Source organism: Lathyrus oleraceus, chromosome 7 (genome assembly GCF_024323335.1).
Source record: "Lathyrus oleraceus cultivar Zhongwan6 chromosome 7, CAAS_Psat_ZW6_1.0, whole genome shotgun sequence".
NCBI classification, from domain to species: Eukaryota; Viridiplantae; Streptophyta; class Magnoliopsida; order Fabales; family Fabaceae; genus Lathyrus; species Lathyrus oleraceus.
Genome location: NC_066585.1, coordinates 299,992,347 through 300,015,074, shown reverse-complemented (window position 1 = coordinate 300,015,074; position 22,728 = coordinate 299,992,347). Strand labels below are relative to the sequence as shown.

Genomic DNA, 22,728 nt, shown 5'->3' with positions numbered 1-22,728 from the left:
CTCTTAATATAGAGATCTAGAGTGGAATTGAGTGATACAGGGATGATGTACATCATCCCAGCTTTCCAATGATGTATGGATCGTGTATTTTGGTTAAGCTTTTGAAACCTGCAAATGTCACCAGAATCTTCATGCTCACCGGAGAAGAAGGTGGCTCCAGTGACCGTCCCTTTATCAAATGCGTTGTGGACCATTGGATCTGATTTCCAGATCTAATCCTGGCCCTTGCTTTTTATGACTTTTAATAATGCCATGTGTTTCGCTGATGACTTTGGTACACCATGGAAGCGCGCATGTGGAGCGTGTGATCAACCACGTCAATTAATGAGGCTTAATCAGACGCTCCTTGTTTTTTTGAATTTCTTATTTTCTGATTTTTATTTCTTTTATTCCCATTATTTTCAAAAATTTATATCTTCTTCATTTTAAATCCAAAAAATATGGGACCAATTGCATTCTTCTCCAAATAATTTCTAGTTTCTAATTTTGATTTTTAATATTTTTTATTTTGTCATTTGATATTTTTTGTGAATTTTCTTTTTTCTGGTTATTTTTAATTCATTTTAAATAGTTTTTGATATTCAAAAAATACAAAAATATTTTCCTAACCTATTTGAATGATGATGGATCTATGAAAAATATTCTCATCAATTTTTTAATTGATTTGAGATTTATTTGAGATTTTAGTTCAATTAGGTTATTTTTGTCCATTTTTAATTGATTAAAAATAGTTTCTGACTTTTAAAAATGCTGAAATTTTTTGTCAAACTTTGTTTGACCTTGTTGAACTTGGGATAAATCACTTGGACCTTTCAAGGTTGATTTGAAGTAATTTTGAAGTTTGACCTTTCTTTTATTTTTAATTCAAGTTTATTTTAATATTAAAAAATGCCAAAAATATTTTGCTTATTGTTTGACCTCCAATCTTCATCCCATTTCTGATTTCTCATTGTTTGACTTTGACTTTCAATGTCATTTGGTCAACACACATGGATTGGTACAATTTATTTCACCTTATGCATTTTTATCTTTCCATTATCCATTTCCATTATTTATCTTCTTCTTTTCCTTCTTCCTTTTTCTTTTTGATCAATGAGTTGAAGGTTGATAAGTTAGCATTGATTAGGGAGACTTAATCTTCCTTGATTCAAATCTAATTCATCTTGATCAATTGATCAAGTGAATGGCTTTGCATTAAGGATAGGTTGTTTCCTAAATCATGCAAAAGACTTAAACCAATACAAGATCAATTCTCTTTTCCTTTTTGGCATGGCAAGTTGTTGGAACTTGGTTCACTAATCAAGACTTCTAACTTGTGTTGTTGCCTACATTATTATTGACCGGCCTCGGATAGTTGTGACTTCTACATAAGTCCAATTACGATTGCTTAACATAGCGCTAAATTTGCCTTATGGCACACTAACACTAACCATTAACCATTAACATTTACTTTTTGCTCTTTACTTTTATGCAATCTACTATTCTTGCACATATTATTCATTTGCTTTTTCCTTTGCTCATTGGAGCACATGTTTATGTTAATGCCATTTGCCTTTTGCTCACTTAAGCACATAATTGTGTATATACTATTGTGCTTGTGTTTTGTTTTGACTATTGTGAACCAAATGCAAAGAATTGGACAAAATGGACTTAGACTTTAGGACTTTCCCTATGCAAATTTAGAGTCAAAGAGCAACTAGGCATTGGGCCTTTAGAGTGCTATAAAAGTCAAAGAGCAACTAGGCATTGGGCCTTTAGAATGCTTAAGCTTGAAGATGAACATTGAAAGGACCATATTCTAAACTCCCTCTTGTCCATTCTTTGATTGTATTATAGAACCTCTTGATGTGTGTTTTCTTGTGCTAGGAATCCTAACTTGAGCCTAATTGAGGAACCATTACCATGAGCTTCCAAGAGAGAGAGATCCAAGACACATTGAGGAATCTTTCCAAGAATTCATTGATTGTTGATTGCTTGAGTTTATGATTGTGTGATTGCTTATTCCAAAGGATGGGAGCTACTTGGATCATAAATATGATCTCAAGACAGGAACTCCATTGTGGTTTTGTTTCTTATTCCTTACCTCTTGCATGCTTAGGACTTTAGCCCTTCTTCTTCTTCTTCTCTCCACTCTAACCCAAGCCAAAACTTTTGTGCAAACATTTAACCATTGTTTCAAACATTAGAAACCTAAGCCTTATGCTTTTGATTTTCAAACCTTCTTTTCTTAATACTTATTTTGAATTGAATCTTTAAGTAAACTTTGACCATTTTGTATATACTTCTAATTGGTAAATATAATCCATTCAAATGCCTTTTTGTGGTTTCAATGGCCACTTTTCTAATCAAAACCTTTTCATAACCTTTAGCTATTGATCGCTCAACTGTGTGAGTCGAGAATGGGGTACAAACTGCAAGTGCACAGTTCTATCGCGTAGTTTTAAAAGATATCGATCCCACAGGGACTTATGAATCGATATACCGTTATCTAAGGTTACTTCGTAAAGCTAAGGTGAATAATGGTTGATTGTTTGGGGGCAAAGCTAAAAACTAAACTAAGATCTAGATTAAATATTAATAAAGCGGATATCGGTATGTAGTTCGTCGTAATTAGGGAATCAATTCTTTGTCGGTTTCTTGGTTTTAAAATAAATCGTTTCAGTTAACTTTATTGATTAAAGGTTTTATCTCAAACTCTCGCTCTGTTGAATAAACCATGATTTTATGTTAATGTAGCTGTCACTTATAATTAAGTCAAAAACCATTTTTTGAAAGCAATAAAGTTGCAGAAACTCTTTTTAAGAAAACACTGACCGTTTTAAACACCCTTACCTCAAACTCTCGCTCTGTTGACTTAGGTTATACAATTAAATCCGAATGCTTAACTCTCGTCCTCACATTCAATCTTTAAAAATACTTTTTGGAAAAGGTCAGAATTTAATTAACTCTAAAACTTGCTCTCGCCCTGATCTAGAATTAATGCCTAATTTACACTGTCCAGTTAAAACCTCAAACTCTCGCTCTATTGATTTTAACTTCTTTATGTCTTTTACTTTTGTAAAAATTCTTGTTATTAAACCTGTAAATTGAGACCGTAAAAAGATTGATTTTAATTTTAAGTTTAATTAGACCGACTTAGTCTTGATCCCTTATTCCGCTTACTTTACATACCGATATCTAGGCGAATTAGCCAGACATGCTAAACAAACAAAAATATATATCATGCATAAACAGACTCATCCCAGACAGATAATATAAATAAATAATAAAGCAAAGCATTAAATAATAATTAAAGAACCTGAATGCGTTAAACAATAGTCTTGAACACTCCACCACAAGCCGGTAGGATTTGTTCTTGGATTCTTCAATTAATCAACAAATTAAAACGAAGGAAATAAAAACTAGATTCTAACGTAAGGTTAGATCCGGTAAAAGTTGCACAATAGTTTCCGGTGTAGAAACTATTGTGCGAAAAGAATTAATTAAATGCTAAAAAGGAAAGTATAAATTGCAAGGGAAATAGTGTAGAACTTGTAAAAAATAAATAAAGAAACAATACTGAAATTGCTGGAAAAGAAAATAAGCAAAAGCGAAAAGCGGCAAAGGAAAAAATTGGAAAAGCTTCGGGACCCACTTTAGGTTTTCAAAGTGGCTATTTATATTGGTGTCATTAAGTAACTGCCTGCTGCCAAAAGGTCTTCAACGTGGCTAATTGCATGGCGTGGATATAGGGCCCAACACTCCTCAACGTCTCTTCAAGTCTCTGAGGCATTACTTGCGCCCAAAAAGTAGGGGAATGGTGTGACGTTCGTCACACCATGTGTGACGTTCGTCACAAGGCTGTTTTGCGTGACGCTCGTCACGCCCTCTGTGACGTCCGTCACAGGCGCAACATTTGTGTCTTGCGCTTTGGGCTGGGCTTTGGCATTTGGTTCTTTTTCTCTCCTTTTTGCACCTCCTTTTCTTCCATTTTTACTTGTGCTTCAAAATAAACCACCTGAGACAAATAGGAAGAAAATACCACGTAATATCTTATAAAATGAAGTGAACTGAAATAAATAGTCATAGAATTTAATGGAATTAAGTCCTAAAATATGATATAATTTCGTGTTATCAAACTCCCCCATACTTAGATCTTTGCTTGTCCTCAAGCAAAATTCAGTATAGAACTCGTTTTAAAAATTTAGCCAGATGAAATTTCAAAACACACATCAATTCGTAATAGGTTGCAAGTGGATTTTGTTTGGAAGCTACTTGAGTTAAATCTTGATATCAACAACCACCGTCACAACCTAGACAACCCCACCTTATGCAGATCAGTTCAAGTACACTATGATATCTATCCTAGTTCCTTTACTCTTATTTCACCCGTTTTCATTCTAGCGAAATCACATTAAGCCCTTTATCTTTTCGCGCACATAGTGGAGTAACCGGTTAGTGATTATGATTCCCTTTTAGCTGGAAGTTCTGGTACATAAGTCGGATAACTTCGTTATTCAGTCCATTGCAAATTGCGGGGGATCGAACCGTAGTCCGCCCTACCAAGTTCAGTACCAGATACCTGCTGAACCAACTCATAATGGATCTTTCATATTATGCTTTTGTATGATCTGCAACCTTTAGATTAAATGATCTGGTAAGGATCACCTAACTTAATTAGTGCATTTCCTGATATATATATATATATATTTTTTTTTTATGTTACTTTGGGAATCATCCACTTATGTTCATCGGCTCTCCACGTAGTTTGCTATTAAGATGGTGCTGACTTCTCGTATAAACTACTTGGGGTTACTATAAAACTAAAAGTTCAAGGAATTGGTATAATAGGTACTTATCCTGATCTAACGTGTTGGGTTCGTTTAGAGTGTTTGGCGGTAGTAGTCTTTGTCTTGATTCGACTCAAGATCGATAAGATGAGCAACCTTTATACTTACTGGGTGTTGAGTTTTTGCTGTGTGGCTCATGAAAGTTTGAGGGAATAGATAATAGAAATTTATTCACACTCGGGACTTAACTTAAAATAATAGATTTTTTTTTTGTTTTTTTTTTGTTTAAAGCAAAACAATGGAGGGAAAGGTACATACTTGAAAAATGAAAATAGAAAGAACATGGTTTCCCCCCATACTTAAACTAAACATTGTCCCCGATGTTTTAAGGGAAAGAAATACAATATGGAAAGGAAAAAGAAACTACAACTAAGGTTGTCTTCCGCCTCTGGTTCTTGGACCTGGTGATCTCTGACGTAAGTCTAAGTTGTCGAACCTGCTGAACAACTCAGTAAACCGCTGGTCGGTTAAGGCATTCCTAGCATCCTGTTGTTGTTGCATTTGATGCATTATCTGCATCATCTCGACATTCTGTGCCTGCATACCATCAATAGCATCCATGATGTCGTCGTTGGTTGCAGGCCTTCTTCGTCGACGACGTTGCGAGGATGGGCCAGTTGCATTGCCGGAAGGGTTAAGCGGGACTGACTGTTGTGTAGGCGGATGATCACCTTGCTCCATTGCTTCAAACTCGTCTGTGTGCGGGTTTGTTTGTGAAGGCTCGGTGGCTTCGGGAGCGTTTAGATCATAGAGGTGGCGGTCGGGGTTTGTGACATCAGTTAGGGTGATATTTGGTAGAACAACGCTAGGGACTGCCTGGTTGTTCACCATAAGATAATATCCTCCGCCTACTCTGTTCTTAATCAGGCGGCTGGATCGACAGTAGCTGATATCCATAGATAGGGGAGGTAGAGAGTCTAAAGTTTGGAGTTTATCCCCTAGGTTTAGGCCAAGTGCTATGGTGGTGATTAATCCACCAATTATAAAAGGTTGCCGGCCTCTAGCACATAAGGTGCGGATATGATGAAATAGAAAGGAGGCGGCGTTTACCTGAGTATCTGGTTCGAAGACGCACTGGAGGAAGAATAGCTCCTTTGAGTTGACCTTGCTGTTGTTTGGTCTTCCAAAAACTGTGTTTTGCAAGATGCGGATAAAGTACCGGATAGTGGGGTTATGTATATGGGAAAGAAGGAGCTCTTCCCAGTTGTAGGTATCTACACCGGAAATTTTCTTGAAAAGGCCGAAGACGTCAACTGTGTTCCAGTTTGAGTTTGGAGGGATTCTGGGGTGTAGCAGACCTTCTATGGGAAATTGTAGCATGGTACTCAATTGGTTTTGGGTTAAGGAGTACTCGGTGTTAAACATACGGAAGGTTGCGGTACCGGTTAAAAATTCGTCTTCACCGGCGGGAGTGGTGTAGTCGTATGAACTTAAGAATTCTAAGGTTAGGGATGGGTAGGTGGGTTGATTATGAGTGCAAAGGAAGGTTAAGTTGGCTTGACGGAGCATCCATTCGATACCTTGGAGTAATCCTAATTGTTGTAAACAAGTTAAATCGGGGTACCTGGTGGAAACGACGCCTCGCTGTTGGAAACGCTCGAATTGCTCTCTTTGATAATTTTCATCTTCGGATCGGAAGATGATATTTCCGAAATTCTGATTTCCCGCCATTGTGATGAATGAATTTTGAAGGGGTGATTTGGAAAGAAAAGAAATGTATTTGGTAGGAGAGAATGGTTTGTGGTGAATGAAGGAAGGTTTTGAGGGGTATTTATAGGAGAAGAATTTGGAAGTTGGAAAGAAAAAGTGGTTGAAAAGTAATTAAGTGTGGTTGAATGGAAATTAATGGGGAAGGTAGAAAGTAAAAAGGTGTAACGTTCGTCTCCAACGGCTCCTTAACGTTCACTAGTCTGAAGGGTGTTACGCTCGTCACAGGGGTGTGACGTTCGTAACGGGCACTTGGCGTGCCGTCCGTTATGGATTGTGTGACGCTCGTCACACATTCCTTTTTGGCAAGGCTTCAGTAGCGTTTCACAGAATCACTTTGGTAAAGGATTTTATTTTTATTATTTATTTTGTTTTGTTTTTGATTGGTTTATTCTGCAATATAATTTCTCCTGCACGCTTATTCTACTTTGTATAATAATAAGTCATAGGTAGCAACAGTAGAGAGCTTTGTAGCTATTGCACAATAAAATTAAATAAACAGCTTCAATAAAATGATCATAATGTAATACAGGAAAGGAAAACAATGAAATGAAAGAGAAATAAATGTGAACATGAATTCAAATAACATTAATGAATAATCTAACTTAAAACTAAATAACTTAGAAAAATAACTAAATTCTATCCATCTGCACGATCTCTGGCCGGAGGAGCAAAAGAGTTAACACGATGTAGCAACTCGTGAAACTGATCTGTCATACTGCTCATGTATCCTAGAACTTCGTGTCTCATGTCAGTAAATTCTCCTCTGAGGGCGTCTTGTTCTGACATCAAAGCTTCAATGGCGGTGTTATAATCAGTTCCGGGCATATGATGCCGGAGGTCGGATATGGCTGATTCTTCGGTCTGAACAGGCTGAGGAGGAGGGTCAATATCATAATAGCCGGATGGTGTCTGAGGGTCAGATTCAGCATGAGGGATTTGGTCATCATAAGTCTCATAGTCATCACAAATCTCATAGTCCTGGATGGATTCAGTGGATCTAGCAGGAGTAGGGGTTTCGTTCAGGTTGTAGAGCCAGTTACTGCGGTTATGAACGCTAGTCCTAGGATCGGGCATGGTGAATAGGCAAAGAACCTGGTTATCAATAATGAGCTCAAACTCGTCAGACCCTAGGTTTGCTATAAACATAGTGTTGAAGAGGAAGGGTATACTCATAGTAGTAATGCCACAAAAAGGGCTTAGGTCAAGCATAGGCTGACGTAATCCAATAGCATTACCTATCATAGTTATCAAACCGCCTATTCGGATTGGTGCTCGCTCATCCTGGATAAGGTGGTCCAAATTAGCTAACATAAAAGTAGCACCGTTTACTGGACGGTTCTGGGAAGCACAAAAAATGATGAAGAGTTCATCACGTGAAACTGAAGTACTGTTTGGCTTCTTCCCAAACAAAGTGTGGGTCAGGATCTTATGGAAATAGCGAAAGGCCGGGTTGTGTATGTTTCCAGAGAGAAACTCATGTTCTTCGGGCTCATCATTTCCAGTCAGCTTACCCCAAAAGTGTTCAAGTTCTCTATGTTCAAAAAGTTCTTCCTGGCTTACTGTGAATGTGTCAAAGGAGGTAGGAAAACCCAAAAGGTTGGTAAAGTCTCTAATATTAAATTGGTACTCCATGTTGAACATTCTGAACTGGATAAAACCTCTGCTAATTCCTTTTCCATGGCTGGGTAGATAGATTAATGAGCTAAGGAATTCTAGTGTGAGTCTCCGGTAGGTGGTGAAATGTCTCAGGATAGGGGATGTCTCCCATCCTATCTGGTTCAGCAAATACAGGACACTTTGTCTCAGTCCAAGGGCAGTCATAGCCCAATCATCAGCATATAAACTAGGTAGCATCTCTCTAGTGGCTAGTTCTTCAAACTTTTGTTTCTGAGCCATTCCTCTGAATTTGATACCCATACGATCAAAATGTCCCATCTGGTTAGTGTTAGCTAGAGAAAAGAAAACATGAGTTTTAGTCAGGATTTGGCCAAATGCCGAAAGAAGAAAAAAATTATTATTATATTTTTTTTTTCTTTTGAATTAAAATAAATCAGGAATGAATACTAAACAAAAATTAAAAGAATAATTGAGGAGAAAAAAAAAAAGGAAAATGATAATAATAGAATAAGAAAATAAGAAAATAATTGCGGGTTGTCTCCCACTAAGCGCTTTGTTTAATTGTCGCAAGCTCGACAAAGAAACTGTTAAATAAATCTATAGGTCCTGGGGGCATTTCGTCTAAGTGTAGGATTTGCGAATCTCCATTGGTTTCCGCATAATGATAGTGTTTTAGACGTTGCCCGTTTACGGTAAACGGTTCTGTGGATTTGCCTTTAATTTCTATTGCTCCACTGGGAAAGATGTTAGTGATATGAAAAGGTCCTGACCATCTGGATCGTAGTTTTCCCGGGAATAACTTTAGTCTAGAGTTAAATAAAAGGACTGCGTCGCCTTGCTTAAAGATTTTCCTTGATATACGCTTGTCATGCCATTGTTTTGTTCTTTCTTTATAGATTCTGGCATTTTCATAGGCGTCTCTTCTGAGTTCTTCTAATTCGTTTATGTCAAGGATTCTCTTTTCACCGGCGGCTTTATAGTTTAGATTCAGATTTCTAATAGCCCAATAGGCTTTATGTTCTAATTCTACCGGGAGGTGACAGGATTTTCCATAAATGAGCTTAAATGGGGTCGTCCCTATGGGGGTTTTATAAGCAGTTCGGTATGCCCACAAAGCTTCTAGTAATTTCAATGACCAATCTTTCCTTGAAGTGGCGACCGTTTTTTCTAGTATTTGCTTGATTTCTCTGTTAGATACTTCCACTTGTCCACTGGTCTGAGGGTGGTAAGGTGTCGCTATCCTATGTCTCACTCCATATTTAAATAATAATTTTTTTAGTACCTTGGATATAAAGTGCGATCCACCATCACTGACTACTATTCTTGGGATGCCAAATCTCGGAAATATTATATTCTTAAAGAGTGTAGTTACTACTCGGGTGTCGTTTGTTGGGGAGGCTACAGCTTCGATCCATTTTGATACGTAGTCAACTGCCACGAGTATGTATTTGTTACCGAAAGAGGATGGAAAAGGTCCCATGAAGTCTATTCCCCACACGTCGAAGATCTCTACTTCCAAAATACCTTTTTGTGGCATCTCGTCACGTCTAGATATGTTTCCCGTGCGTTGACATCTGTCACATTCCTTAACAGCCGCATGTACGTCCTTCCATAAAGTTGGCCAATAAAAGCCGGCTTGTAGGATTTTAGAGCAGGTCTTGGATGTACTTGTGTGTCCACCATAAGGAGCGGAGTGGCAGTGTTGGATTATATTTTCTACCTCTTCTTCGGGTATACATCGATGGAAAATACCATCGGGGCCTCTTTTGAAAAGTAAGGGATCATCCCAGTAATAGTGTTTTATGTCGTAGAAGAATCGTTTCTTCTGCTGGTAAGATAAAGTAGGTGGAACTATTCCGGCAGCTAAATAATTGACGAGATCAGCGTACCATGGTGTGACAGATATAGCTAAGGTGGTTTCTACTTGCATGTCGGAGTTGTTCTCTTCCAAAGTAGCTATAAGTTTGTCATACGAGAAATCATCATTAATTGATGTTCTTTCCGGTTCAAGGTTCTCAAGTCTAGAGAGGTGGTCTGCTACTACGTTTTCAGTTCCTTTCTTGTCCTTGATTTCTAAGTCGAATTCTTGTAGCAACAAGATCCATCTTAGGAGTCTAGGTTTAGCATCTTTTTTTGTTAAAAGGTACTTGATAGCAGCGTGATCAGTGTAAACTATTATTTTAGCTCCAACCAAGTAAGAACGAAATTTATCTAGCGCAAATACCACTGCTAGGAGTTCTTTCTCGGTAGTGGCATAATTCATTTGCGCTTCATCCAGGGTTCTGCTTGCGTAATATATAACGTGAAGCTTTTTATCCTTTCGTTGTCCTAAAACAGCACCTACAGCATAATCGCTGGCATCGCACATTATTTCGAATGGTTCATTCCAGTCTGGTGTCTGCATTATGGGTGCGGAGATCAATGCTTGCTTAAGCGTTTGAAATGCTTTTAAACAGTTATCGTCGAATATGAATTCAGCATCTTTCATCAATAGTCCGGTTAAAGGTTTAGTTATCTTAGAGAAGTCTTTGATGAATCGTCGGTAAAAACCGGCGTGTCCTAAAAAACTTCGTACTTCTCTCACGGTTCTTGGGGGTTGAAGATTTTCGATTACCTCTATTTTGGCTTTGTCTACTTCAATTCCTCTGTTCGAGATGATGTGTCCTAAAACAATTCCTTCTTGTACCATAAAGTGGCACTTTTCCCAGTTAAGTACTAAGTTTACTTTTATACATCGCTCAAGAACTCTTTCCAGGTTTTCAAGGCATTCTTCGAAACTTTGTCCGTATACGGAAAAGTCATCCATAAATACTTCCATGATGTTTTCGAGAAAGTCGGCGAAAATTGCCATCATGCATCTTTGAAAGGTTGCAGGAGCATTACACAGACCAAACGGCATTCGTCTATAAGCGAAGGTACCAAAAGGGCACGTGAACGTTGTCTTTTCTTGGTCATCAGGGTGAATTGGTATTTGAAAGAAGCCTGAATAACCGTCTAGATAACAGAAATGTGAATGTTTTGCTAATCGTTCTAACATTTGGTCAATGAATGGTAAAGGGAAATGATCTTTTCGGGTTGCTTTGTTTAGTTTCCTATAGTCAATGCACATTCTCCATCCTGATTCGATTCGTTTAGTTATAGTTTCCCCTTTTTCGTTTTCAATAACGGTTATGCCTCCTTTCTTTGGTACTACGTGTACAGGACTAACCCATTTGCTATCAGATATAGGATATATAATGCCTGCTTCTAATAACTTGGTTATTTCCTTCTTTACTACCTCACTCAGGATCGGATTTAGTCTTCTCTGGTGTTCCCTAGAGGTTTTACAGTCTTCTTCTAACATGATGCGGTGCATACAAATAGAAGGACTTATTCCTTTAAGATCGGTGATGTGGTACCCCAGTGCGGTTGGATACTTCCTTAAGATATGTAGGAGTTTTTCTGTTTCGAGTCTTCCTAGGTCTGCGTTAACTATCACAGGTCGTTCAAGTTCTAAGTCTAGGAATTCATATCTCAGGTTCTTGGGAAGTGTTTTCAGGTCAGGGGTTGGTTTGTTAAGACATTGCGTGGGGTCCGGTGTTATTGCTAAACATTGGTTAGATTTGTCTTTTACAAGGCCGTCAGATGATTTGTCTTCTTCTAACTCTGCTTCTTTTATGCATTCATCGATGATATCCATGAAGTAACATGTATCTTCTATTGCAGGTGCTTTCAAGAATTGGGAAAGAATGAACTCAATTTTCTCTTCACCTACTTCGAAGGTGAGTCGTCCTCGTTTTACGTCTATGATTGCACCGGCAGTTGCTAAGAATGGTCTTCCCAGTATAATGGGTGTAATATCATCTTCTCTAATGTCCATAATTGTAAAATCAGTGGGAATGTAGAATTGACCTATGCGTACGGGAACGTTTTCAAGGATTCCTACAGGATATTTGATGGAACGATCTGCTAGTTGCACAGACATTTTGGTTGGTCTTAATTCTCCCATTTCCAGTTTCTTACATATGGATAAAGGCATAACGCTAATTCCGGCTCCTAAATCGCATAAGGCTTTGTCGATGACAAATTTTCCTATGTGACAGGGTATAGAGAAACTACCCGGATCCTTGAGTTTAGGGGGCATGTTTTGGATTATAGCGCTACATTCGGCAGGGAGTGTAACGGTTTCGCTATCTTCAAGTTTCCTCTTATTAGAAAGAATTTCTTTTAAGAATTTAGCATATGAGGGCATCTGCGTAATAGCTTCGGTGAACGGAATTGTAACGTTTAATTGTTTAAGGAGATCAACAAATTTTCTAAATTGGCCCGCATCTTTGGTTTTAACAAGCCTTTGAGGGTAAGGGATAGGTGGTTTGTAAGGTGGTGGAGGTACATAAGGTTCCTTCTTTTCTAGGGTTTCCTTATTACTCTCTTCCTTTTCCTTAGGTTCACTTTCCTCAGTTGATTTCTTAGGGTTTTGGTTTTCTATCCTTGGATCAGACGGTCCTTCCACTTCCGTTCCACTTCTTAATATAATTGCATGAGCGTGGCTTCTCGGGTTAGGTTGGGGTTGTCCAGGGAATGTACCAGTTGGGGCAGCAGTAGGTGCTTGTTGTTGGGCTACTTGTGATATTTGTGTTTCCAGCATTTTGTTATGGGTAGCCAAGGCATCTACTTTGCTTGCTAGTTGTTTAAGTTGTTCGCCAGTGTGTACATTCTGGTTTAAGAAATCTTTATTGGTTTGTTGTTGGGAAGCTATAAAGTTTTCCATCATGATTTCCAAGTTGGATTTCCTAGGGGCGTTATTGTTAGGCATGGATGGGTTCGGTTTCTGATATCCCGGAGGTATAGCTGGGGCTTGATTTGGAGACTGTCCAGGTGCGTACAAAGCGTTATTACTCTTATATGAAAAGTTTGGATGGTTCTTCCAATTTGAGTTATAGGTGTTCGAGTAAGGGCTTCCTTGAGCATAGTTTACTTGCTCTGCTTGGATTCCTGTCAAGAGTTGACAATCCGTAGGAGTGTGACCTTGGATTCCACAGACCTCGCAATTCTGAGTTATAGCAACCACGGCGGCTGGAGGTGATACGTTTAAACTTTCAATTTTTTGGACCAAAGCATCCACTTTTGCGTTAACGTGATCAAGGTTACTTATCTCGTACATGCCAGTTTTCGTTTGAGCTTTTTCCACCGTTGTTCGTTTGGTTCCCCACTGATAGTGGTTTTGGGCCATGCTCTCGATAAGCTGGTAAGCACCAGCATAAGGTTTGTTCATTAATGCACCACCTGCAGCGGCGTCTATTGTTAACCTTGTGTTGTATAAGAGACCATTATAAAATGTGTGAATTACTAACCAGTCTTCCAAACCATGGTGTGGGCAAAGTCTCATCATGTCTTTGTATCTTTCCCATGCTTCGAAAAGAGACTCGTTGTCTTTCTGTTTAAATCCGTTTATCTGGGCTCTTAACATAGCTGTTTTGCTTGGCGGAAAGTATCGGGCAAGAAAAACTTTCTTCAACTCGTTCCATGTGGTGACTGAGTTGGAAGGGAGAGATTGAAGCCATCTTCTAGCGCTATCTCTTAATGAGAAAGGAAAAAGACGAAGTCGAATTGCCTCTGAAGTGACACCATTAGCTTTAACAGTATCAGCGTATTGGACAAATACGGATAAATGAAGGTTTGGATCCTCGGTAGGATTTCCAGAGAATTGGTTCTGTTGCACCGCCTGCAACAGCGAAGGTTTAAGTTCGAAGTTGTTTGCTTCGATTGCGGGCGGAGCAATACTTGAATGCGGCTCATCTTGCGATGGAGCGGTGTAATCTCTAAGAGCACGAGCTGGTTCTGCCATCTCGGTTATCGAAGGAAAAAGGTTTTTGAAATCAGGAAGTTCTACAGGAGGGAGATTGTTTGCAGCACGATATTCCCGAATTCGTCGTAAGACTCGGAGATATAGTTCGATATCGTTGATTCGTAAATAGAGCGGTTCGCCTTGTGAGCGAGTGCGTGGCATACAAATCAACGAAAGAAAGAATAGAAGAAAAAGAAACCTTAGTCTCTACAGCGTAACGGAAGAGTTACGATATCGATTAAATAAAAGTCCCCGGCAACGGCGCCAAAAACTTGATCGCTCGAATGTGTGAGTCGAGAATGGGGTACAAACTGCAAGTGCACAGTTCTATCGCGTAGTTTTAAAAGATATCGATCCCACAGGGACTTATGAATCGATATACCATTATCTAAGGTTACTTCGTAAAGCTAAGGTGAATAATGGTTGATTGTTTGGGGGCAAAGCTAAAAACTAAACTAAGATCTAGATTAAATATTAATAAAGCGGATATCGATATGTAGTTCGTCGTAATTAGGGAATCAATTCTTTGTCGGTTTCTTGGTTTTAAAATAAATCGTTTCAGTTAACTTTATTGATTAAAGGTTTTATCTCAAACTCTCGCTCTGTTGAATAAACCATGATTTTATGTTAATGTAGCTGTCACTTATAATTAAGTCAAAAACCATTTTTTGAAAGCAATAAAGTTGCAGAAACTCTTTTTAAGAAAACACTGACCGTTTTAAACACCCTTACCTCAAACTCTCGCTCTGTTGACTTAGGTTATACAATTAAATCCGAATGCTTAACTCTCGTCCTCACATTCAATCTTTAAAAATACTTTTTGGAAAAGGTCAGAATTTAATTAACTCTAAAACTTGCTCTCGCCCTGATCTAGAATTAATGCCTAATTTACACTGTCCAGTTAAAACCTCAAACTCTCGCTCTATTGATTTTAACTTCTTTATGTCTTTTACTTTTGTAAAAATTCTTGTTATTAAACCTGTAAATTGAGACCGTAAAAAGATTGATTTTAATTTTAAGTTTAATTAGACCGACTTAGTCTTGATCCCTTATTCCGCTTACTTTACATACCGATATCTAGGCGAATTAGCCAGACATGCTAAACAAACAAAAATATATATCATGCATAAACAGACTCATCCCAGGCAGATAATATAAATAAATAATAAAGCAAAGCATTAAATAATAATTAAAGAACCTGAATGCGTTAAACAATAGTCTTGAACACTCCACCACAAGCCGGTAGGATTTGTTCTTGGATTCTTCAATTAATCAACAAATTAAAACGAAGGAAATAAAAACTAGATTCTAACGTAAGGTTAGATCCGGTAAAAGTTGCACAATAGTTTCCGGTGTAGAAACTATTGTGCGAAAAGAATTAATTAAATGCTAAAAAGGAAAGTATAAATTGCAAGGGAAATAGTGTAGAACTTGTAAAAAATAAATAAAGAAACAATACTGAAATTGCTGGAAAAGAAAATAAGCAAAAGCGAAAAGCGGCAAAGGAAAAAATTGGAAAAGCTTCGGGACCCACTTTAGGTTTTCAAAGTGGCTATTTATATTGGTGTCATTAAGTAACTGCCTGCTGCCAAAAGGTCTTCAACGTGGCTAATTGCATGGCGTGGATATAGGGCCCAACACTCCTCAACGTCTCTTCAAGTCTCTGAGGCATTACTTGCGCCCAAAAAGTAGGGGAATGGTGTGACGTTCGTCACACCATGTGTGACGTTCGTCACAAGGCTGTTTTGCGTGACGCTCGTCACGCCCTCTGTGACGTCCGTCACAGGCGCAGCATTTGTGTCTTGCGCTTTGGGTTGGGCTTTGGCATTTGGTTCTTTTTCTCTCCTTTTTGCACCTCCTTTTCTTCCATTTTTACTTGTGCTTCAAAATAAACCACCTGAGACAAATAGGAAGAAAATACCACGTAATATCTTATAAAATGAAGTGAACTGAAATAAATAGTCATAAAATTTAATGGAATTAAGTCCTAAAATATGATATAATTTCGTGTTATCAGCTATTAGGTTTGAATTATCTTTGTGGTAGATGTAATACTCACATATATCCTTAGTGATGGACAATGAGTCTTCCATGCTTATTATAGGGTTAACCCCTAACTAGCATGATGAAGCTATCCTCACATGGTGGATTTGTGGTTTTTAGGTTGAGTTTTCTCCCTTTGATAACAAAAGACCTTAAGGATTTTGGACCAATCAATCCACCAACTCATTTTGAGATATTTACCCCGAACTACGAGGTTTTGATCCTAATCTTTTTTTAAGATGGTACGTAGGCAATGGGTGCATCCATCCAAACACAAAATGTAAATAACTTGTATATTCTCTTCTCATCTCTTCAATCATGTTTGCACAAATAAACTTTCACAAAATACCAACCTTACAACAAGTATGAAAAGGGCTCCCTAGGAGTACCTAGGATGTTTTGGGTGCCTAACACCTTCCCATTGCATAACCAACCCCCTTACCCAGATCTCTGACTCTCTTTTACTAGTTTTTGATTCGATAAAACTTTTAGGTTTTTGTTCGCTTTCTAACCATTCCTTTGGATAAATAGAAGTGCGGTGGCGACTCGACTTGTATGATTTACCTTGGATTTAGTCAATATCTCTAATGGTAACGAATACCCCGCTACATCTCCATGTCATCTGAAGCCATCTTGATTTGATTGTATCCAGAAAAACCATCCATAAAGGAGAATATAGCAAAACTTGCAGTGTTGTCTACCAGAGTATCAATGTGCGGTAGAGGGAAATCATCCTTTGGACTAGCTTTGTTCAGATCCCTATAGTCAACGCACATCCTCACCTTGCCATCCTTTTTAGGCACAGGTACAATGTTAGCTACCCATTATGGGTACTTCGCCACTGTGAGAAAACCAGCGTCAAATTGTCTTTTGACTTCTTCACGAATCTTCAGAGCCATATTTGGTCTCATTCTTCGGAGTTTCTGTTTTACTGGCGGGCAGTCTGGCTGAAGTGGCAGCTTGTGCTCAACGATGTCGGTGTCTAGACCTGGCATATCCTGGTATGACCATGCAAATACATCCACATATTCTTGTAGCAACTTAACTAATCTCTCTTTGATACTTGCTTCAAGCGTGGTGCCGATTTTGACTTCTTTCTTCTCTTCCTCTGTGCCAAGGTTGATTGTTTCCACCGGTTCTTCATGTGGCTGAAGGGCTTTGGACTCGTGCTCGAGCAGCCTTGCCAATTCGTCGGGGATGTAACAATCTTCTTCACCCTCCTCTTTCGTTTGGTAGATAGGGGAGTCAAAGTTATGAGAGGTAGTAAAGTCATTGGATTCAACAGGGTTATCATTTATTCTGCATGTTTGAATGATTGATTTTTAGAAAAAGTAAAAATAAAAGATGCATAAATGAAAAGTTTTTTGTTTTTGAAAAGATTGCCATTTCTTAAGAGAAAGCCAAGTAAATGAATAATAAGAATTTAACAAAATGTCTTTCATTCATTGATAATGATTATTTGAAAACGAAAAGGGGCCCTACAACATGATCCATTAGCCTTGGGCAGAGCTAAGGATTTGAAAGGAAAAATACAAAAATTATTACTTTGACAAAGGAAAAATTTCAGGGATCTCAACCGCCTTCCAATTGTTCAAAGTTGTCTCACACCGGTAAACCAAACATGACTCATCTTCACTTTCAGTGCTATCTTCAATTGCATTGACCTGATCTCCATGGATGAATCCTATGTTAAGGAATACTTCTTGGATGCTTCGGGTGTTGTCCTTTGCAGGGACTCGGGCTCCTTTCGCAGCGGAAGGCACATATCCCAGACCAAAGCGATCATGCTTCTCACGAATATCAATAAGTTGACCCCAACCTTCAGGGTTTCCTCCTTCGATGCTAGACTTTGTGCTTTTCAGAGACGCGAAAGATGAACAAGCTTTCCTAACAGGGTCCTTCATCTCCACAAAAGTGGCATTGGCTATTTCAAGAGCTTGGAAAGAAGTTTCCAAAGCGTCCTCATCAGCCTCAATATACCTGAAGGATGAAAGGTGACTAACCACAAAGTCCTCTTCCCCAGAAATAATAATCAGTTGATTGTCCACCATAAACTTCATCTTTTGGTGTAAAGTGGAGGTGACTTCCCCTGCAGCATGAATCCAGGGACGCCCCAATAAGCAGCTATATGCTGGATTAATATCCATGACTTGGAAATTAATCGGGAATACATGAGGGCCAATCAATATGGGTAATTCAACCTCTCCAATCACGGTTCTCCTGGAACCATCAAAAGCTTTCACTACCAAGGCCCTAGGCTTCATAGCTGGTCCTTGATAAGATAACTTGGCGAGTGTTCTCTTTGGCATAACATTCAGAGAAGATCCAGTATCAACCAAAACTCTTGCCAAAGGATCATCTTTGCACTTTACCGAGATATGGAGGGCACGATTATGATTTTGTCCATCCTCAGGTAATTCCTCTCCACTGAAGCTCAAAGTATTGCAAGCTATGATATTTGCAACTACTCCATCAAATTGGTCAACTGTTATGCTTTGTGTTACATGAGCTTGAGCAAGCACCTTCAACAAAGCTTCCCTATGGGCTTGGGAGTTCAATAACAAAGATAGAATAGAGATTTTAGATGGTGTCTGATGCAATTGGTCCACAACCTTGTAGTCACTTCTCTTGATTAACTTCAAGAATTCAACAGCATCTTCGGATTGGACCACTTCGGGTTCTTTAGTGGGAGCTACAACTGTTGATTCCTTGTTTGGCCCTTGAGGAGTTACATTGAATTCAGGCGTATAGATTCGACCACTACGGGTCATTCTGCTCATTCCTGCAATATTGGTGACGTCTTCACTTACAGCTTTTGTCACTTCAGCGTCTGCACTTCCTTCAACAACCTTATCCACAACAGTAATCTCATATTTCTAAGGCACAACCTTGGTGCTCTCGTAGGGAAAAGTGTGGGCATACATATTTCCACAGGCGACGGCTTACTATTCACTGGAACCACTCCACCACTATAATATGGGATTTCAACTGGTTCAGGTAAATTGAAACAAGGTTCAATTACCAACACATCTTCGTTCTTCACAGCACTGGATATTTGAAGCACTCCTTTATCCATCAAATCTTGAATGTTGTCTCGTACCACCTGACATCCCTTTGGGTATGTGGCACACTCTTCACAATTTTCATGATTAACATTAATCATGCCAGCTTCCACCAATCGGGCATGGAATGCTGCCAAAGGAGTCTTAACATCATCCACCTTATCAACCGTAACACCAACAGAGGCGTCTTCAATGGCGTTTACTGCAGGATTTCCATGGGGAGGAAGAGGATTGTTCTTCACATTCGGTCCCATGTCCTTAAAAGACAAGATCTTGCTTTCAATTAGCTCACGGACCCTATGCTTCAGAGCATAACAACCCTCTAAGTCATGTCGGGGGGCACCTTCATGGAAAGGACAGTGTGCATTGGGGTTGTACCATGGAGGAAGACGGTCAGGTTGGGGTCCCATAGGTCTGGGAACCACCAACCCCTTTCGCAATAGGGAGGGATAAAACTCAGTGTATGACATTGGGATTGGATTGAAGGTCGCCCTCTCCCCTTGCCTCTTATTCTGGTTTTGAGCATTCTGCCTCGGCGCTTGAGCTCTCGGTTGTTGATAAACAGGAGCTGTTGGTGCTTGTTGATAAGCTGGAGGAGCCGCAACACGTTGTTGAACTGGAGCTGGTTGATAGACTGGAGGCACTTGATAAGCCTGAGCAGGCCGTTGATTGAACGCAGGCGTCACAACAGCCACGTACGGTTGCGGAGCGTACTGAACGGGATACATGGGTTGCTGATAGGGAATTGGTTGTTGAACATACTACTAAGGTGAGTATTGTTGTGGTCTCCTTCTTGGAGGAGCTCTTCCTTGACCAGCAGTCACAGCATTTGTTTCCCCTTCCTTCTTTCTAGGAAACCCTCCAGAGAACTTCTTTTGATTAGCGTTTGAAGTTCCAGCTACAGCCGCCAGTTTGCCATTCCTTACACCATATTCCACGCGAGCTCCTATAGCAGCAAGCTCGGAGAATCCCAAAGAAGTACTTCCAACCATCTTCTCGTAGAATTGGGGTTGGACAGTGTCGATAAACAGTTCGGCCAATTCTTTCTCAGCAAGAGGTGGTTCAACCTGAGAAGCCAGTTCCCTCCATCTTTGAGCATACTCCTTGAAGGACTCCTTATCATGCTGAAACATGCTCTGCAACTGTCTTCTGTCAGGCGCCATGTCCATATTGTATTTGTAGGGTTTTATGAACGCGTCTGATAGGTCTTGGAAACACCTGATCCTATTCTGATCCAGGCTCAAATACCACTTGGAAGGAGCCCCATTCAAGCTGTCCTGAAAATAGTGGATCATCAGCTTGTCATCTTCCACGTGTGCAGCCATTTTTTGATAATACATGATGAGATGGCTCTTCGGACAAGTATGCCCCTTGTATTTGTCGAAGTCCGAAGTTTTCAATTTTGCTGGAATCACCAACCCGGATACAAGGCACATTTCTTTGGCAGCAGATCCAAAGACGTGGTCTCCTTCTAGATCTCGGAACTTCTTCTCAAGGAGCTGCATGTTCTCCTTTACTTCTCTGAAATCCTCAAACCTTACTTCGTCACCAGCAACTGTTGAGTCGACAGTTTGATACATGTGGTTTTGATCTTCATAGTGAGGAATATGCCTAGCATAGGCAGCTGGTGGAACCACAGTATGGATGACTGGACGTGCGTCGGTGTAAACCGGTAATGGCACGGCTTGTTGGACAGATTGCCCCATTTCATGCACTACCTCCGCTCGGGGGACGAAGTCATGGGGTAGCCCATATGGAGGAAGGGTTGAGGGTAACGTCCTCTGAGGTTGGACTTCTACTGCTGGGTCCGTGGTCTCTGAAATCACAGTCGCTTGTGGAATCTCAAACTTGAAGGTTAAAGCTTGCAGCATCTCTCGCATCTGGGACATGCCTCCTTTGATTTCATCTAGTTCAGCTCTAACTCGGGCGCTCTCTTGCTCTTGTTCAGCCATTCTCTGTCTTGCTCTGGCGCGAGTATTATACTGGTGTTGAAAATTCAGCGTGAAATTGGAGGAAGAAAGGATGGAATGAGACTCTATTTTGAAAATGTATGAATGCATGTATGGATGCATCTTGTTTGCAAAACTCTTGGTTAGTTTCAATCATTCATTTCAGAAATACCACAATACTTGTTCGCAAATATTTAAATTAATAAGGAAATGAAACACAATAAAAATGAATCTCAAAAGCGATTTTTCATTAATCTCATATCAAAGTTCAAATACAAACAACATGCTTATGGCTTATGGGCTTTCCGAACCGTAGCAAGGTCGGTAGTCAACCCTTCTAGCATTGCCTTACAAAACTTAATGAAATTAAAAACTTGATGCGGGGTGTTCTCTAGACACATGCACCAATCAGCTTCTTAGGTAGCACTCGCATGATGGAACTCGCAAATCCGGACAGCCTCGGAAATTTGCCCTTCCACTCAGTGTAAAGCCCTTGGAGATCTTGAATGATGCGTAAGTCTTCAGCCTTGGTCACCTCTATATCCCTATAGAGGTTTCTCCAATATCTGCATTCACCTAGCAACACCATATAGGCAGCATCCTGATCCCCACCTTCAAGTGCCTGAATTCTAGCATCGGCTCGTTCCAAATGATATTTCAGCCGTGTGCAAACTCTTTCTGACTCTTCAATCTCCAGCTTCTCGCGTTCCAGAGTATCCTTGTATTTCTGAATGGTATTCTCCAGTTCACGAGTACGAATCTCGGAAATCAGCCGTGCCTCCCTTTTCATCTCAAGGGTCAATTCCAAAGTCTTGTTGAGTTTTTGAATCCGGAGTAAAGCTCTATCCAACTCTTCTTCCTTTGATTTGAACACAGATTTAGTGTTGTAGAGCACTTGTCCGAATTTTTCCCTCCTTGCTTCAGATTCTCTAGCTCTTTTGTTGGAGATTTCAAGCTCTTTGTCCTTCTTTTGTTGACCGTCTTTCAAGTTCCCATTCTCTATCGAGACTCGGCCGAGCTTAACTCTCAAGTCAGCATTCTCCAACTCCAACTCCTTGATACAGGCATTAAGCTTCTCTACATCTTCAGGTAATATGGGTTCTGGCTCAGGAACCAATGGATAGATAGAAGGATCAAATGGAAAAGGGAGTTTAACCATCTGAACCCTCTCTCTAACCCAACAAGTGTAAGGCTCTTGAGCAATGACATTTCTCTTACCCAACTCTTTACCTTTCCTGATGACTGCTTGCCAAGACCTCTTGATCTTTTTCACCATGGGATTATCTGCTTCAGCACTGTGTAAGATGAAAGGCTCTAAAGCTTCAGTTTTTGGAGGGCCATTCATAGGGTACCCATGCTGCCTCAGAGATAACACAGGGTTATAGTTGATGCAACCCTTGGTTCCTATCAAAGGTACATTGGGGAAGTCTCCAATGCTGACAATAACATTCTCGGTTTCCCAGTCCCTGATATACCGCTTAACATGATTGGAGGTGAGGGAAGCTAACTTCTGAAAAGGCTTGAGTTCCTTTGAGACAAAAGGGCCTTCTTCGGGCATATGGGATCTAAACCAGGCATGCAACAACTGTGCACAACAAAAGATGGTTCCTCCCTTCTTCTCATGACGATCGTGGAGAGTGTAGTAGAGATCTGCCAAGAGGAACGGTACAGGGTTACCAAAGAGGAAGATT

General features: G+C 39.8%; 2 protein-coding genes and 1 pseudogene across 2 annotated transcripts; 1 reads left to right on the top strand and 2 right to left on the bottom strand.

Annotated features, from left to right (window-relative positions):
- Positions 1-13,498: 13,498 nt before the first annotated feature.
- Positions 13,499-13,598, top strand: LOC127109145 (uncharacterized; annotated as a pseudogene).
- A 4,484-nt stretch (positions 13,599-18,082) lies between these two features.
- Positions 18,083-19,816, bottom strand: LOC127103531 (uncharacterized). Its single transcript, XM_051040782.1, has 3 exons — positions 18,973-19,816; positions 18,273-18,865; positions 18,083-18,115 (listed from the first exon to the last, which is right to left on the bottom strand). Exons 1-3 carry the CDS (start codon positions 19,814-19,816, stop codon positions 18,083-18,085), a joined length of 1,470 nt encoding a protein of 489 aa, XP_050896739.1.
- A 36-nt stretch (positions 19,817-19,852) lies between these two features.
- LOC127103530 (uncharacterized) lies at positions 19,853-21,040 on the bottom strand. The gene has a single exon (XM_051040781.1). It carries the CDS (start codon positions 21,038-21,040, stop codon positions 19,853-19,855), a length of 1,188 nt encoding a protein of 395 aa, XP_050896738.1.
- Between the last annotated feature and the right edge of the window lie 1,688 nt (positions 21,041-22,728).